Raw genomic sequence first — 18681 nt, 5'->3', positions numbered from 1 at the left:
AGTAGCAGAGCGACATGACCGCTACCACTTCTATACCATTCACAGCTTCTTCCCTTCTTGTTGGTGACGTAGGAAAATAATTTCCTCCACCACGGAGGTGGTGGTAGGAGTAAAATATTAATAGCTTTCAAGCAGCAGGAGGTCCTTGAAGCAGCAGGAGGAACAGGAGCGAGAGAAAGACAGAAAAGAAAAGAGAAAAACCCACCAATCTCAGAGGGTTTGCATTTTTCTTGCAACACTTTCAACACAAGCTCCTCTAATGTGTAAAGGAGTTGAGGAAGTTGGTTTAACCAGAGCCAAGTCATGCGGAGATGACACACATCACATCTGTGCGGACCAAATGATTGGTCTTTTCTCAAAGAATATCATCAAAGCATATTCCTGCCTTAACGTAAGGTAAAGTTACTTTAGTTACAGTCAAAATTATTTTGCTGTTAATTTATGTCTTTAGTATGAAGCAACAATGACAGTATATTGTTCATTTTCATATTTTGGGAGATTTTGTTTAACTTCATTTAATTACTTTGGGATCAAAAACAAAAACAGATTTGAAACATTGAACACATGCTTTTCCAGTGAATAAATCAATTCTCTAATGTTCGTCTTTAAAGGTCCTTTTTGTAAGAAGTATGCTGTCACATTCTTGGACATTTCAAGTTTCACAGTGTAAGCAACAGTGACCCTTTGATTCAACAATTATTTCCATTCCATTTACTCGTACAGGTTTTTCCACATACATGTTTACATAATTCTGCATGAAAAATGTAGTCACTTGTAGTCACTCAGGGTGAAGCCTGCCCTACAAAATACACACTGGGTTATCCATCATTTATTCAACAGGCTGTCAACCCCCAAATCTCCCCTGACAGGAAGACAAACTCAGTGCTACTCAAAGACAAACCACACAACTCAACAAATAGCAACAAATCACTTTATTATCCACCGTCATTCACACATAAAAGATAAACTTCTTTCAATACATGTGGTTTTATGCAACTAACTGAATGATACTACATTATAAAGACGAATGATGCAATTCCCATTGATACCAGCCACATATTGAATGCATTCATTATACATGGTCGAGGCACACATAGGAGGACGTGAGCTGAATGTCCTTGCGACAATGACAATAACATAACCTTGGATATACATCATATTATTCCTTTAAAGAGACAACATTGGCACTTTAACTGCGACTATGGTGATGATGGTTGCATTATCATTATAGTCACTGGAAGATTCTTTATGTCATGCAACACCTTCAGATAACATCTTCCATGCTGTACTCATTAGAGGTAGCACCTACGGACTTCTTTGGTTAAAAGTATCATACCTTTTGAAAACTTCACAGAAATTACAAAACAGAAAACACAGATAACAAATACTATCTATCAGAGATGGTCTTGTACTGCCACTTCCCCTGATAATCTGGACTGACCAGTGAGGGTGTAATCTTTGATCAGTCGTTAATTAGCCGTCACAATCCTTTAAACTCCTCATAATTAGTTACATAACTTTAACTGTTTATTTATTTGATAAGTCACTGAAGCACGTATTAACCTAGAATGGCACTCAGGAGAGTGCATACCTCCACCAAGGCCCAAAAGTCTTTAATTCCATCAAGCCTAATCCTACGCACACCCTGCCCTGTCATATCCTAGAATTTAAACCACCCATAACTGCTCAACTATAGTTTAAGATCACCGGATCTAGGATTCGCTTACACTTGAATACACCAGATTTGTCTTCCATCAAGATCCATGCATTATTCCTTGAGCAATTAAAGGAAATGTGAAAAAACCCCTGTTTTACAATGTTAAAGAGAATAAGTACCTTCATCCAGAACTGCACCAAAAGTTTATTAGGGGGCTGTTCTGGTCTGAGACCCATCCTCTACCCAAGTTTTATGGGAACACGTTCCGTAGGTTTTGCGTTATTCTGCTGACAAACCAACCAATGGCCAATTTTACATGGGTGAAAACATACCCGCCTTGGAATTGAATATGTACACATTATACATTATATTTAACTTCAACCTACCAGCCAATTAGCTTCACAAGTTACAGTCAACTAAAGACCGAGCAGAAACACGGAACAGAAAAGGCACTTTGCCCCCCATGTTAGTAACATTTCTGCAGCCATCTGAATATGAGCAAAAGTTATCTAATGTGCATTAATATACATTTAACCCTCTTATATGACCATGCTAATGAGGATAATTATCGGGGAACTGACCCTCCAGTGAAAACAAGTCTTACAGAGAAACCTTGGGGAGTCCTGATTGGACATACATCCTGTTGAAAATGACTGAAAAGAACCAACTTGAAATGCATTCAAACATGTTTTAGCAGTGCTGTACAGCATATATAAACATGCATATAGTGTGAAGTCACGTAAAGACACAAAGGCAGGGAGTTCTGTATACAAAAAAATAATTACTACCCACAAAAAGTGGGCATTTGGTCTCAGTTTCCAACTTCACATCAAACCAGTTAGGTAGCACATTAAATTCACAATATTTACTTATTTCATGACAAGTTCAGATCTGTAAAACTTAAAACCACACTGATTATATGTTGTGGGATGTTCTAAGGCTATTTTATCTAGATCCACATCTACATCTTGTTTAGCCAAGTGTCCATGTGCAATCCTGTCTCCGAGAAATTACACTTCACTTCATTTCACGTAACTGTTCTCTGGATTATGTTCCCTGGCAACATTTACTGAGTGCTAGACAAGTTGTACGGACTGGAGTTTGAGTTTGAGGCCTGTGACTTTAGTTAAAATTAGGGAAACATCTGTAGTTAGTTACATGTTCCACTATACTAAACATGTGATACCATGTGCTCCAAGTCACATGGTTTCATAACCCGAGGAATGTTGTGTAATCTAGATTTACTCATGTTGATTAAAAATGTCTTTCAGGTGTCTCACAGATCGATGTGTTGTATACGAATGTAATTTCTAGGAGATAGAGTTGCAAAACTTAACAATAACCCTGAGATATCCTCTTATTTTGGCAGTGACACTGCATTAGCATTGATCTTCTAAATTATTGTCGAAAAAAGATCACCTTAAAGTCGACTCTCTGACCTGACACTGTGGTGCACAGTAAGCCGACACCACAGAAGATGAACGGAAAATGTGTTTCATTTAATAAAAAACATTTTAGGGAACACTTCTTGTGCTGAACACATCATGAAGGTTCATTGCAGCACTAGTCATTAAGGGGTCGTTCTCTAAAGGCCATTTCAAAATATTAAAGTCAAACCTCCACCTTTAGTATTTCCAGCTCTATATGCAAACAAAGCAAACAGCTTCCATGTGACAGAACTAGTCTCTTAGCCAACAATATTTTGCAGTTTTCTTGTTCTTGAAGACAGTGGTGATTGAATGATAGGACCTGCTTCATTGGTGGTTTGAGGAGTCAAGTAATGCTTTAAATGGCAGACAGTGAATACAGGTATAAAAGTAAGAAGTGCTGCAGATTGTGTGATGTGACTTATTCCTTGTCATAAAACCAGAAGCAAAAATGGTTGTAATGTTTTTCCCTGAGACCTTCTGAGGCACAATGAAGCTTAAAAAAAAAAAACATATAAAAAAGACCTCTCATTTCCCACTCATGCATTTGTACACTGTACAGTATGTTAACACTTTAACATTAAACTCTAAATAATCTGGTTGCTGAGCAATTCAAAAAACAAAAAACAAAACAAAAACAATAATAAAAACATGTCTTTAAAATTGAAGTGAGGATATAGTGAACCTGTAGTTAAAAGGTTCCTGCAACCAACTGTGAGCGCTGGCTGGAGTCCATTTGCTGCTCTTTGCTTTCATCAGTCGATCTCTGGCATGCACTTGAACCATTTGGACACGCGGCCCTGCTTCTTGGCTGCTCTTTCATGTGCGTTTGGTTGCAGTAGCCCGTCCATGTAATGACCATACTCATTGATGGCATCTTCAACTCGAGTGATGTACAGCCAGCTGACTATCACACCAAAGAACTGGAGAGAGAAAGAGAGAGAAGCTGAGTATATAGATAGGAAAGGAAGGCAGAATTTGTCAGAAATGTCTTGTTTCTGTTACTTGCTTAACCTTGTCTCTTAGTCCCTCATATGAGGTGAGGATGCAAAGGGAAGCTGAGTATCAAGGAAATGTTTTTCAAAAAATAAGATTTAGCCTGATTTTTTTCTCTGAGCCATCATCTGAGGAGATTTAAGTTTCTGACGTCGACAACTCACTTGTCAGTCTGCAGGTGTCCACAGCTCTCTATATGTTGGAGCAACGCATCAAAATGATAACACCGATGTATTGCTTCTAATAAATGATGGCGGTCAGTACAATAGAAGACAAACCCTTAAAGGACCGTCTTTTGTGTGCCCCCCTAAGTCGCTCCTCTGAACAGAAATAAAGGAACTGAGACATCCTTGATGATAATGGAATACAGATAACTTACAGACAACTTCTGCTCTACTTTCCTAAACTCACAACTCCCTGAAGTCAGACATGCTTATTACAGTTCAGCACAATCTAAATACATTCACAGCTGTAAGTGTCTAAATTTCAATGTATACATTAGAGTTCAAATGAGATGTAAGGGGGTGAAAATTACACAGTGATGAAAAACATCTTCCATGTCTGACAGTCCCACATCATCTAATGGATCTGGTGGACAAAAACAGATGGATATAAAAGGAAGGTGGCAGACGTAAGGCGTGAATACAGGGTGTGTTTATATGTGGTTTTCTAAGTATCACAGCACCTTCTGGATAATGTTTTTTTTTTTTTAATGCTATCAAAATAGTCTGACAATTTTAGAAAAATGTACCAGAAAATTGATGCATCGAGAAACCCGCCTGTTTGATCTGAAGGTAAACCAGCCTGTAAAGTATTTTGTGAAAATGGCACTGCTTATTTTGTCACTGCTGGAGTTGTCAGATGTAGCTGATGTGAAGCAATTTACTTTTATTTTCTCCATCTATTTTCTAATTTTCTATTCTTCAGAAAGAACTGGAGGTGTGATTTCAAGTTTCTGTCAACAGTAGTTTGCTATCTAATGTTAACCTCCTTGGCTAGGATGTTAACCAAATAACAAGTCTTTTCTCCTCAGGGAGATCAATAATCCTGCCTGTCTGTCCAGCTGATGGTGGTGTGCATGAATGTAACTATATACACAGAGTGTATATGTGTGTGCGTGTATACCTGAGGCAGTAGGATCCCTAAAAGCAGTCCTGCCATAGTCTTATAGTTGTCCATGAGCCAGATGAAGAAAGCATCAGTGCAGCCTCTGATATGGATAGTTTCAATCAAGTCCAGCCGCTATTAAAATGAAATTAAAATTGCTTTTAAGCTTCAGTTTTCAAAGTAACTGGTTGCAGTTAAACAATTGGTTGAGAAGTTATTTTACATACTGACATAGTGAATTATCTAAGACTTTAACACATCAGATATAGTAAACTAATACACAGAAGATTAGGCATCAATTTAGTTATTTTCTAACTAAATAGTCCAACATGTGAAAATGAACATTTCATGTTTCGTTTTATAAAATAACTGAAAATGAAAATGATCAAGAACCTGTAACCTGATCTGTAGCCAGTGGTCAAACTGACCTTGCTATGACTAAAAAAGAAATTTGCATTACATCTCACTCCCAACTTTTCTATTTGTTACGTTTATTATGTTTAAATTCAAAACTGAAAGGTCTCCATTTTTGTATTGTACTTTTTTTTTTTAAACAAGGATTTGTGGCACTAATAATATGTCTGAAAATGACTCTTTATAATATTATGCCTATACATGCTATGTAATACATTTGCTCTTTTCTAACTTTAGGTGACCTTTGTGGTCTTACCTCTTTTTCCAGCACCTTGTACCCACACAGTGTGTTGGCCACTTCATTACGCTGGAGAGGAGCGAAGAGAGAAAGAGATCGCGTTAGGAGTTACGAATGTTAAGTGGGAGAAAGAAAGATGCCTCTGAACAGCTTTTAGTACCAAGAGGAGTCAACGACAGACAGAAGAGGACACGTTTTTAGTCAAATTCTTCTTACACACACACACACACACACACACACACACACACACACACACTATAACTGCCTTATCATGCGCACATACAGATGACAGTCCTACAAAGTGTTTATCATCTTTGCGGGAAGTGTGTGTGCATGAAACAATTGTGTATGTGAGCATGTTCCTTATGACTTTGAGCTTGTGGTTTTTATATTCAAATACATTCATATATTCAAATAAGATACGATAAACTGACCGTCTCTTTTGGCCCTCTGACATAGGAAGAACAGGAGCAGAGAAGTGATCACACTTTTTTAAGTCATTGTACAGAAGTAGTTTCACTGACTTTTTAAAAAAATTGTTTAAGACTTTAACATACAGACATGCAATTACAGAAACAATTATACAGATTATAAAGCAGAACATTTTACTTTTCAAGGACCAACTATGACCAGTTGCTGGAGCCGATACTGGTTGGCTGTAGAGTTGATGATGTGCAGGACATGAATGTGAACCCATTATAGAAATTATATACTATCTGAATATAAACTGAACTATCTGAGAACTTAAATCCAATTTACATGAACCTTTTATCTAAATAATTGATGGACAAGAAATACATTTCTTGAATCTGTTTTACATTTGCACCAAAGGACATAATTGTGTAGACTAGGGTGAAAATGCATATACTAGTTATCTAGGAAATGGCAAAATTACTATCATTATTTCCAGTTCAATAATGTAATTTGTCATGTATTATTATACATATGTATTCCCTTGAATTTTCAAAGATGATAATGTCTCTGGCACCTGGTACTGAGTACTTCCAAGGAAGGAGTTTTATAAATGAATCATTGAATCTGTGTGTTTCTTGTTTGTTAGTCTGTTTCAAAGGCAAAAGTCAGCTGACATCAGACATGTTTCCTGCTTTAGAGAGCTTCTGTACCTGCCATGTGTCGTCTCTGTTTCACCAATGTTTCTCATCTGTATGTCAAATTTAATCAATTCATTCATAGAAGGGATATGTGAGCCACAAATTCTATAATATAAGAATAAAACAATCTCAATATAATTATTTAGAGAGATAAAAAAACATACTAGCTGTAGCCGAGCATCTCCTTTCAAATACTTTCCGACAGTTCTCAACGAACACATGATACTGAAAACAAAGAATAATTACTAGATTATTATGCTGCAATAACTTTACACTTAAAGAGCTACAGTAAACAAATTAAACTGGTTGCCTTCAGGTGGCATAACAATGTTTCCTCTACTGTCACTATGACATTAATAGAGAAAACATTATCCTGTAACAGTGGAAGAGAAAAGAAATGAGCTGAACCACCAGTGAAATGGAAACATCTTATCAATTAATGGAAAAAAAAATTTGGACATTTTTGTCACTTAATTAACCTTGTTAACACAAGTGACTCGCAGTAATGCAAAACTGTAGATTAATAAAATGTTAATGTTTGCTAACGGCAACATTGTGATAGTTGATTGAATATTGAGGATGTAGGATGAAAAAGCAGCAGATTCATGAGTCCACATTAGTTCATCAAGCTTGACATCATCAAAGAGGTAGTGTGTTCTCGCTTTCCTTTTAAATCTGAGGAGTGTAGGTGTACAGAGCACATGTAGTGTTTTGTGTGGGAGAAAGTGTGTCTGGCATGGCACAGGTATAATCACCAATATAAGCATGACGAGATGCATTTTACATAATCCATACAATTATTAGTATAATGATATATAAACTGAACCGAGTGTTCAGGCTTCACTGACCCATTTTAAATATATAGAGACAGAAATTATGAAATGTGCACTTTTGGTAATGCTACTTTCCATCATTGGCTTTCAAAACCAGTGAACACACACACGTAACCATGAGGTGTCTTTCACAGTTCTAGGTGGTATTGGCAGCTTTAGTTGAAGAGAAGAGACTGAAACGGCACCTGTTTAGTGAGCAGGTGGCTTCCTCACCAAAGTAAACTCTGATGATCACAGCATTTAACATAAGAAAACTGTGCATGTCATATGTTAATAGAGGCCTGTAACAATTTTAAGTCTATAATATTGTTAAAATGATGTGCTGTTATCAAAGGATAAAAAAAATAATGCAGCAGAATGCAGATTTTGGCTGATTTTGTCTCACCAATGGTGGATGTAGCTTTGAGTCTCAGATGCAGTGATGAGGACCTTCCTATACAGTAGAAGCTCAGGTAAATTCATTCTTATTTGTATCTCTGCATGGCTAGATCTCATTTTCCAAATTCAGACTGAACCAAAGCTGACTCAAGTATGCAATAAGAGGCTTTACTGTATATAATGTTTTTTACATATGCAGTAGTACTTCCCGATAACTGTAAACAGAATTGGAGCAGAAGTTGGGACACCTCAAAATGGAAATAAATACAAAAGGCAATGATTTGCACACATTTTTAAGAGACCAAATACAAGATATCTGATATTCAAACTAAGACATTTGATTATTTTGTAAATAAAGACTTATATGTTTGGTTCCTGCATAAGCAAAGTAAGAAGAACCACAGTATCCCAACTCCTTTTGGAATCAGGGTTGTACAAAATATCCATAAAGCCACAACATCATGAGTGTGTAAAGCCTTTGAACTCATGGATGCACTGATGTTCATCTGTCGTTTATCATCTGGTAACTAAGATATATATGATATGACATATAACAGGTGTTATACAGGTGTTATAACAGGTGTTATATGTAATATAACAGGTAATAATCATATTTGCTGTGATGGAAAGCAGTAGAAGTGGTAGAGCAGTGCCAGGAGGAGCAGCAGAATGGTGGTAACATTACCTGATACAAACCAATTAAAGACCAAAACATGCTACTGTATAATAGTAACAGGCAGTTTATAGTAGGGATAACCGAGATGGTAGTAGTGTCACCTACCTTTGTAGTGATGCAGCAGGTATAAGGGACGCCACAGGCCAATGGACCAGGTGCAGTGCAGTTGTGGTACATATTGACTGACCAGTCTGTATACTCCTGACCTCCACAGCACTTAAACTGCCGGAGAGAAGAAATACATCAGAGAGGAGACAAGTGCAGAAATTACAAGTAGAAGGAAAAAAAGAAGAGATCGAGAGATAGAGGGGGGAGAGATAAAAAAGAAAGTTGATGAAAACACATTTTCTGTTGTGCTGGCAGGATGCCAGGAGCATTTTAGCATAATTAACTCAAATTTGCATGTAATTATAAGTCTGTTTGTAGAGCCCGGTGGGCTGATATTATCGGCCGGTATTAGGCATTTTCCAAACTACAGGTATCGGCATTTATAATGGCTGATAAATGAATGTTCGACCCTTCGACCATGTTATGAGTGTTGGTGTTGCATAGTTTGTCCACCAGGGGGCACTCTACAACAAGGTGCCCAATACGTTGTTCGTGATTGACCGGTAGATCGCAAAGATAGTGCGGGTAGATAGCGTGACATTCCATTATTCTTTTTTTGATTAAGTGGTAGGAAAATTAATGAATTAATTTTCGAAAGGCCAAGTCGAGTCTATGCCACCTGACTGACATACAGCACGGCCAGTCTGAGATCTCTTCTTATACGGGTCACGAGTCACGAGTCATGGTTGACCATGCATGTGCAAGCATTCTTGCTACTGCAAAACACCATCGAGCTAGGTGACCTGGTTAGCGGCTTTAAATTATACCAACAAAAGAAGGGATATAAAAAATTTGCATTTGTCTGATTTGTCAAACTACCATCGCTATTCTGAAGAAGGGGAATGTTGAGAGGCACTTTCAAACTGTTCATAAAAAGTACAAGTATGGCAACAATTGTTTTTCACAAAGCGGAATTGCGGAACACAAGCAAAGGCCGACACGGAAGCATCGTTATGGGTGAGTCACTCTATCATTAAGCATAAGAAGTCCTTCCAAGATGGAGAAATGGTAAAAGAGGCCTTTGTTGAGGCAGCTGACTCCTTGTTTTGGGATTTTAAAAACAAACTTGAAATATTATCGTCAATCAAAGCTCTTCAGCTATCAAGAAGTACAGTTACACAGCGCTGTGAAGTAATGGCAGAGGATTTGACACAGCAGCTTCGGAGAGACATTGCAGACTGCGACTGCAAACAGAATGCCCCCCTGAAATCTTCAACATTGTTTCTTTTCCTTCAACATTACCCCCCAAAAAACACATGTATGGAGGTGTAGAGTGAGTCTGTTACCATAAAAAAAGGGTACAAACAGAAAAATGACTATGAACTACTCATTCACAAGTGAAAAGTCAGCCAGTTGAACTCGTACACAATATCAGTATTTCATATTTCAGTATCACAATTATCATGAATATTGCAACATTGCGACACTGTAATATTATACTAAAGTGCATAGTATTGTGAGATTTTATTTTGATATCAATAAACTGTACATCTCAATATGGTAAGTCAATCACATCATCATCATCACATGATCATTAAAATCACAGAAAACTCCTCAAAATGCGTTTCTTACTACATCATGGTCATGTAAGACCTGAAAAGTTCAACACAGGGGAGTCGACCAGACCTCACTGAACAAATAGCCTCTTTATATTTATATATACTAATGCAGGAGAAACAGAAATGTGTAAATTATCATAATTCCACTTAAAGTTAACAGTAATTCATTGCCAAGCCACTGGTGGCTGAATTATTATCACCAACACCTGAAAATATAAAACAATCCAGTACAACAAAGCTCCACCATGTTTTTTAGTCCATAACTTTGTGGTGATAAATCTGTATGTTGTGCCTGGCATAAGTTGGACTCCCACAGTTGGTATTTCAGTGATGGAGACCGCTGTCTAACTCTTATCAAACCATTCAGTACCCTTTGTGCACTATGGATTGGGAGTGTTATCATCATAGAGGTCCACTCCTATCAGTATAGAACTGCTTCATCAGAGGATAAAAGTGTCCACTCAGAACATCTTTGTATTGAATTGCAGTGACGGTTCCCTTGAAGTGGAAGAGTTGGACTCAAACAACATCAGCAACATTACCACACATTTTTTTTTATTTTTCCTTCATCAACACATTTGCAATTAAGTGAAAGCAACTGCTCTACTGGTCTTCTCACTCTCATTAGAAACATAAACATTAAAATTCATCGGCATATTTCTTGTGAAATGTTTCTGCTACACACACACTCAGCCAGCTCTTGAAAGCAAGCAGCCACGCAGATTGAAGTTTCTCCTCCTGAATCAATAATGAAGCCCCAAAGAACAAATTGATACCTGCCAACCTCTTGTTATTGGTTCAGAGGCTCAAACTAGTTTGACTCTAAACAATTATCCTTTATCGCCCTCTATTTCAGCCATTACTGACAAAACCCTGAAAAAATAATTACTTCACAGGACAAATAAATGACCTTTGCCGCGGTTTTTAAAGTAAATTATTTTTATTGGTTTTGGCTTCTAGCTTTTGCTTCAAACAACGTCATCTTTTGTTTTAGCGGAGTGAGCCTGTGTCATATGGTTTGAAGGCTCTTTCGGAGACCAAAATCAAATATCCATCAAAATATAAATTGAAAAATATGACTGAAGGCCAACAATGTTTATAAAAACTGAGCTTTTTCTTCAAATTATCTGAACACGTCTCTCATTGTTGGCGTTTTTACTTCTTAAAAACAGTCTTGTATTTGACAACTTAAAATACAGACTGTGAAAAGTGTAAGAATAAGTTGGATATGACAACCATCTGAGACTAAATGCTTTCCAATATTGTAATAAACTAATTTCACTGCCCCTATTGATGGCAGTCAAAACAAATTAAGTAGATAAAGTGGATAGTGGATAGTGGCTGCACAGCTGTCTCGGAGTATAAACACCAGAAAAACAGACAGCCACACTATTAGCTCTTCTTTGTAGTAATTGAGCGAGACAGATATTCTATATGCAGGGACAAAGTGAGTCGGAGGGACAGTTAGAGACAGAAAGAGAACAAACAGGACGAGGGGTCAGACATCAAGAGAGACAGTAAGAGAAGAGGACAAAGAAAAAGAGAGAAAATGAATACATGAATAAATGCGATGCTGGTCTTTGCGGGGCATTGTGATCAGTATGCTGACATGATGCCAGTGTGTCAAAAAGTTACTTCCTCTTATTACTGGCGTGACTCAGCATAGTGAAATTATTCCAGCACTTTTGAGGACCCAAACAAGGGTCACATGAAGGCAAAGAAATTACATTATTAATGTCTGAAACTGTTGTTAGTTCAAAAAACAGTACAACTTCACATGAGTTTCCACTTCAGTGGGAGCAGCTGTAAAGTGTAATGCAATCCAACAGTAAATCATATGTTTGGGCAGATTGATAGTGAGTTCAGTTCAGCGGATTTAGCAGGCTCGTGAGACAGCGAAACACTTGTCAACAACAATGCTCACAGTCAAGTCATCCACTCAGGCTATTACAGAGACCATCCTCCTTACATTCAGACTGGATTACACAACACTGTTTACTCATGAATCAACATGCATCAAAATGAAACGTGATTCAATTTTTATGCCTTTTCCTTCATTCCTTCAGCTGCCTTTCTGACTGATGACCAGCTGTTCATTGGCAGACCGGCTGAGTGAGTGTGTGGCTAATTGAAGAGCTGACCACTCAATGTGTGGGCTGCAAGAAATCAGTCAGTCAATCTATCATGTGCTCTCTGCTTTCATTACTACCTTGCATCCATGGCACAACTGAATCATATGCAATATTGCCAACATCACAATAAAAAGTTGTCTTGTTTTAAAACACAGCTGTGGTAGAAAGGAATAATTCACTCTTTTCCTTCTGAGCCAAAAATGTCAATTAAAAATTAAGTACAAATAAAAACAAACAAGAATTAAAAAGGTGTTTCTCGCTTGTAATGAGACAAGACCTAAAAACAAGTCTCATTATTCTCACTGAAATGTGACTTTCTAGGTGATTTTGTTTTATATTAAGTGTAATGAAGTGGTAAGTTTGATATTTTTTTTTTTTTTGCCTTTCCAAAATCAATCTTTTAACCAGTAGCTGTCCTTTTCTTTAAAAGCCACTCATGCCAAAAAACCCCAAGTAAAATCCTGTCACTCAAGTCACAGTGTCTAAACTGCAGGGCAGTGTGATCAAGTTCTTATAAATCTGACATTAATTTGTCAGCATTACCAGTTCACACATTTTCAGTCTTCAGAAGGATAGAAGACTGTAATCACTAAACAAACTCCCACTGCTTAAACACAGTGGAACCAATCATTCATCAGCATGTTATTCAAGAAACCAATCACCTGTTTTTCTGACCCCCACTGCCATGATTCCATCTAAGATGACAGTAACAAAGACCAACCTCTGGGTTTTTGGGATGCTGACCAGTTATGTAGTTCAGTCCCATAATAAGGAATCGACCCCCTGATGAAGCAGATGCTGAAACTTTCCATCCAGCACTGTTGGATTTAGATACATCAAATAAGAAAAGTTTTATGATTGATATCTGAACTATTGTGAGCTATAATTTTATACCTGTTTATCATGAGATTGTGTAATTTTTTACTGTGATCATTTATAAAAAACATAATATTTACTCACAGGATTCTAAAACATAGTTTCTTGCCCTTTAGTAGCGACCTCCCTTTGACACTCTAAACAACATGAGTACCTTTAATTACACTGCCATCAGGCCAACTGAGGTTGTAATTTCCAGGCGGTACTTAACCACCATCTGTCATCCTGCCAAATGTTACGTCCCTATTTCACAGCAATTAGAGAGACAGCAAGAGAAACTGGAAGCAAAACAAACCAGCAGTAAACGAAAAGGTCTCACCAAGCTACATGTTCGATTCACACAATAAGGCCGTTCTAATGGTTGAGGTGCAAGAGAAAAACCTGCCGCTACTGTAAGTGGTGTTGGTACATAAAAAAGCTGTTTGGTGGACACAGAATAACATTTCCTTCAGTTTAAACAGAATTTCCTCCATTTCTGAACACATCCTATCTGTCTCTGCAGACACGACTAGCCTTATCTTATTAAAAAAAAGTCTTCAGAGGCGTTCTTGACACCTACAACTGCAGTCCATGTGACTTCAACACACACTTGTACATGTTTCTTTTTACTGAAAAATAATAAAGTAGAAATGTCATTCAAAATAATCCCCCCCCTCCACACATAATGTTGTGTACTGTATGAAAAGCCCATAAGACCGCACCACTTACATATAGCTTTTTACTCCAAGCATGAGAAAGGCTTTATTGTAAAAAATCAATCTTCTGCTGGGAGAAGACACAAACAATATAATCAAAACACTGGAGCACCACTACTGCCACAGAATACATACAAACTTCATCTTACAGTGACGCAACGCTGCAGCATCAAGGTCTGTAATTACAGCGAAAAACAAGCTCTTGTTGAGAGAAAGGGCAGCAGCAGAGGATCTACAGTAAAACAGTCAGACGATCTATTGTACCTCATGAATGATGGACTGTTCCAACCAATGTAAAACCAGCATCCCATCTGATGGATGAACACACTTTGTAGACCAAACTTATCAATCAGGGGCTTCCCCAGGTATAATAGAGAAAGCAAGGTGTCAATAACAGACAAGCAGAGTGACTGATTTGTTCCTCTAAGTGGACGGCATCCACTTTAAAATACTTCAATAAAACAACACTCAGATTCTATCACATGTTTTAGTTTTTCTGTTTTCCTGTGGCTAAATACCTCTGGTTAAATAGTTATGCACCATTTTATGTTGAATAGTTGTGCCTCAGTGACCACAGAGGCTTAATGTTTGTTTGACTGTTACCAGACAGCCATTGCATGCGTTCAAGTTCATCCACAGACAGTGAACAATTTTATGGCACTCTACACAAGATGTATGAGCGTCACATAAAACATTTCACTAAATATGTATTCATAGTATAAATTAAGATTGACTGATGACATAATATTGCCTCACAAAAAAATCAAAGGTCATTATTTAGATTTTGACCTGCTCATTATGTGTTCAGGGCTTGTTAATGAGTTTTGGTGTTTGTCTTGTTCACTTTCCTGCATGTTTTCATTGTATTTTCTCACATATTGTAACAGGAGACTACATTTCTCCACTAACTAGAGACCTCTGTTTCTGGTCATTTTTGAAAACCAAAAATAGAAAAGAAAATATTCTTTCAATGAATTTTACCATATAATAACTTCAAATGTGTTCTTTTAATTTTTTTTTATAAGAAATTCCTAAGAGGGGACTTGCACCCTTCTGCAGCATCTACTTGTCACAGAGGGGGCTTCAGTGGAGCTGTCAGTACCCTTTCTTTCACCTGATGATAATTTGTTTACTCAATAGATTTTCTTTGTTTCTGTCTGAAGTTGATAATTTACTTTGATGTCACCACACATGCACACGCACACTAAATGCCACCAGTGCCTGTTGTGATGAATCCACAATGAGCTTATAAATATGCATGATCTCTCCTGTGTCAAACGTCCACAGAGCTCTGAGGAAATGAAGTCAGTGTCTGTCCAACTGACTGAATGGCTTTGTTGTTAGCACCACTGTAAGTGAATCCTATGAGCTCTGATAAAATGGTCTGAAATATTTTAGCCTGTTATTCATTTGGGCAGGTCTGGTGTTGCGCTGATTTCCTCTGATGAGGGAACTGAAAAAAGGCACGGCAGTTGTTAAAATCATGATTTCTTTTTTTTGATCAACTGCGCCATGTATATGTGAGAAGCATGAAGGCTCAGTGTGTAGCCCAGTGTTGAAGACAGAGGCAGCTACTTCTGGTGGAATAAATGTCACATTTCCATTAGAAGACTGTGACGCAGCGGACAGAAAGGTCAGCTTGAAATCAACTTAAGACTGGATATGATATGACCAACCACTAATCCAATGACCTGTGTTGTGGCTGTAGGATGATGATTTTTCTCATTCTCTCTCTCACACATGATACAAACTAGAGCTCCAATTTAAAAACTTAAGAAAAAGGCTTACGGGTGTTTTACAACAAGAGCAACACACAGAATTTCAACAAACTTCTCAAACAAGAACAACACACAGAGAAGTTCAACAAACTTCTCACCTGTGGGCAATCTGTGCTCTGGCTAATGAAACTGTCAAGAAGGCTAGTCTTTTTGTTCTGACCATGGAGAATGATTGATGATTACCCTCATTCCTTGAGTATTTTGGTTGAGTTTACCCGTCTATGTCGATGCTGAACTGGTGATAAGAGATAAGAGAAGGGCTGGTGATAAGAGATAAGAGAAGGGCTGGTGATAAGAAAAGTGGACCATGTTGCCCGAACCAGGCAAGTCTGAGCGACGCTGTGTGGAACTTGAGAAAAGACTGCAGGAAGCGAGTCGAGCCTGTTCAAACATTTGGATAAAAACTTTGTTTGAGGATGAAAGGAGGCTTTAAAAGCTTTATTACGGAGACCGGACAACATTTTATTATTTGTGTTTTATCTGATACTTCACAGAATTTGCCTCATTATACCGTTTAGCTGCCTGCTTGTATTGGAGCTCCAGTGCTTGTCTGACCCTGTGGTTCTGTAGGATGTTCTACCTGGAGCTACTGAACTCCATGTGTCATTTATCCAAGTGTATGCTGTAAATACTTCATAGTATAATATGGCTCCAAAGACTTCACAAATTTTCTCTTCAGAGTGTAACAGGTTTTCAAAACAACGATAGTGCCTTTATGCCATTATGAACACTTAAAGCTAATTTTGATGACACCCCTATGAATACGAACAACAATATTTCAATCTGAAAAAGGAAATTATATAAAAATATCTTTATTTTGGGGTGTACGTTTATCTCTTTGCTAACCTATTTTTACTTGTTTTATGTGTATGTGTTAACTTGGCAACTCCCAGATTGAGTCTTCCACATGAACTTAAAATGTTTTCAATCCTACACTCTTTACATTCATTTGCCTCCTCTGTTACTCATACATTATCGCAACCTGTCGGGTATTGTGAAACCAACAGCAGCGAGTGATTGGTGCCTCCTGCATCCTTTTGTAAATGCTCGACACAAACAAATGGTGTCTGACTCATAAAAGTCATTTTGCTACAATTGGTCAAAAACACACACACAAAATTCCCATACAGTCACCAACCAACACACAACTCCAGGTTCCATGTTTTAACTACAAACAACAGCTGCGCCACCCCTCACTCATTTACTCAGCACAAAAATATGACCATGGCTCACTCGGGCCATTGTCCTCGCAAACACAGATAAAACCACAAAGCCGATTTATGTGATGATTCAGCCTCAGTTCCCCACAGAGGTTTTCTGATTTCGTTCAGGAAAAACACGTTTCTTCTGTCGCAGAGCCAACCAGGAGGAATATACTGCGGAAGAAGCTTCATGCTGCTGATGCCAAATGGCTTGTTAGCATTAATGATGAACTGTTTGTTGTTATCAGAGCAAGCAGATCAGAGTGCCAGCATATTGAGACCTTTAGAAAATCTCATCACAGAATAAACATGAATAATCTGCTGCAACAGCAAGCTGCTCGTCTTTTTTTAATGGCTGGGTTTTTTAAAAGGTAATAAAACACCTACTTCAAATTTGGCAAATATGTTATTGACTGGATGGCATGCCAAAATAAATAAAGTTCAAACATTTAACTACACAAGCATCACATTTAGATATCGTTACAGCCACTGTTATTGGCAGCAATAAAACTACTGACAAAGATGACAAAGTTTCTTGATCAACTAAGACATTCATTTGGCCACGGGGGACGGCAGAAACAAACTGCTCTGTGTCAGTATCAAGTTCTCTATATAAAGTGATAAGACCAGTCTGATATGCTCACAAAGTTAGCATTATTATTTATCTGGAGTTGTACTTTCAGCTCTGTTTTGGCCTCCATCTAGTTTCTAATGGTAGCTAACAACGCTATGAGAGGCATGAGAGTGAACAAAAACAGTAAAGTTGCAGGCTGGACAGCTAAACAATGAATTGGAACTTGCTTCAGGGACAAATGACTTTTAAGTGTGCCCGTCTTCAAATGTGTGAACATTTTTGTCTTTTAAATTCAAGTATTTAAAAGCTGAAAGCTGGGACCTGATCGTAGGCAGGTGCTTCAGCCTCCATTTACTAAACCACCAAATTACCTCCCATACAACCAGCTGAGTAACTACTATAAGGCCTTCAAGCATCCAAAATATCATTCAATCAAGCCACAATGCTGCTCCACTGATACTTCTGCGGGTCACTCTTCACACGCCTAAACAATATATGGCATTTAGCCTGCAGACTGACAGATGTTTGTCTTTTCTCTTCTGCTAATCAGCAGAGTTTGTTGTAGGCTCCTTCTTAATTTCAATGTGTGATCAGTCTGCTGTCCCCAGACACTGCTTTCCCATGTGCTAGATAGAAGTTGGTAATGAGATCTTCAGCTTCAGGCTGTGTGTGTGGCAGCGTGATGTATTCTGGGAGCAGGTGCACAGCGATGGCTCCACACGGATCTCTGATTATTTTGGCCACGACTTGCCGTTATCATCCAAGTTCACTGATTTTGACATTTCCCTTCAACAAACTCTGCCTCAGCCTAGAAATGCCATACAAGGTTTGCTGTGTGTAATGTGTTGCACTGTAACACAGTTAAAAAGCTAAGACAGACCTTTCAATACTGCCATTTTTAAAAAGTGTATTACGGCAA

At 37.9% G+C, this 18681-nt stretch overlaps 1 protein-coding gene across 1 annotated transcript in view; it reads right to left on the bottom strand.

Moving 5' to 3' along the window:
- Positions 1–917: 917 nt before the first annotated feature.
- Positions 918–18681, bottom strand: part of tspan15 (tetraspanin 15) — a 30995-nt gene continuing 13231 nt past the window's right edge. Inside the window, exons 5-8 of the mRNA XM_030415346.1 lie at positions 8944–9060; positions 5858–5908; positions 5206–5322; positions 918–4007 (exon numbers count right to left, since the gene is read on the bottom strand). Of these exons, the coding sequence (XP_030271206.1) occupies positions 3840–4007; positions 5206–5322; positions 5858–5908; positions 8944–9060 (453 nt within the window). The 3' untranslated portion in view covers positions 918–3839. The remainder of the gene's footprint in view (positions 4008–5205; positions 5323–5857; positions 5909–8943; positions 9061–18681) is intronic.

Source organism: Sparus aurata, chromosome 4, assembly GCF_900880675.1.
Source record: "Sparus aurata chromosome 4, fSpaAur1.1, whole genome shotgun sequence".
Classification (NCBI taxonomy): domain Eukaryota; kingdom Metazoa; phylum Chordata; class Actinopteri; order Spariformes; family Sparidae; genus Sparus; species Sparus aurata.
The sequence above is the reverse complement of the archived record's forward strand: the minus strand, read 5'-3'. Positions and strand labels throughout refer to the sequence as shown.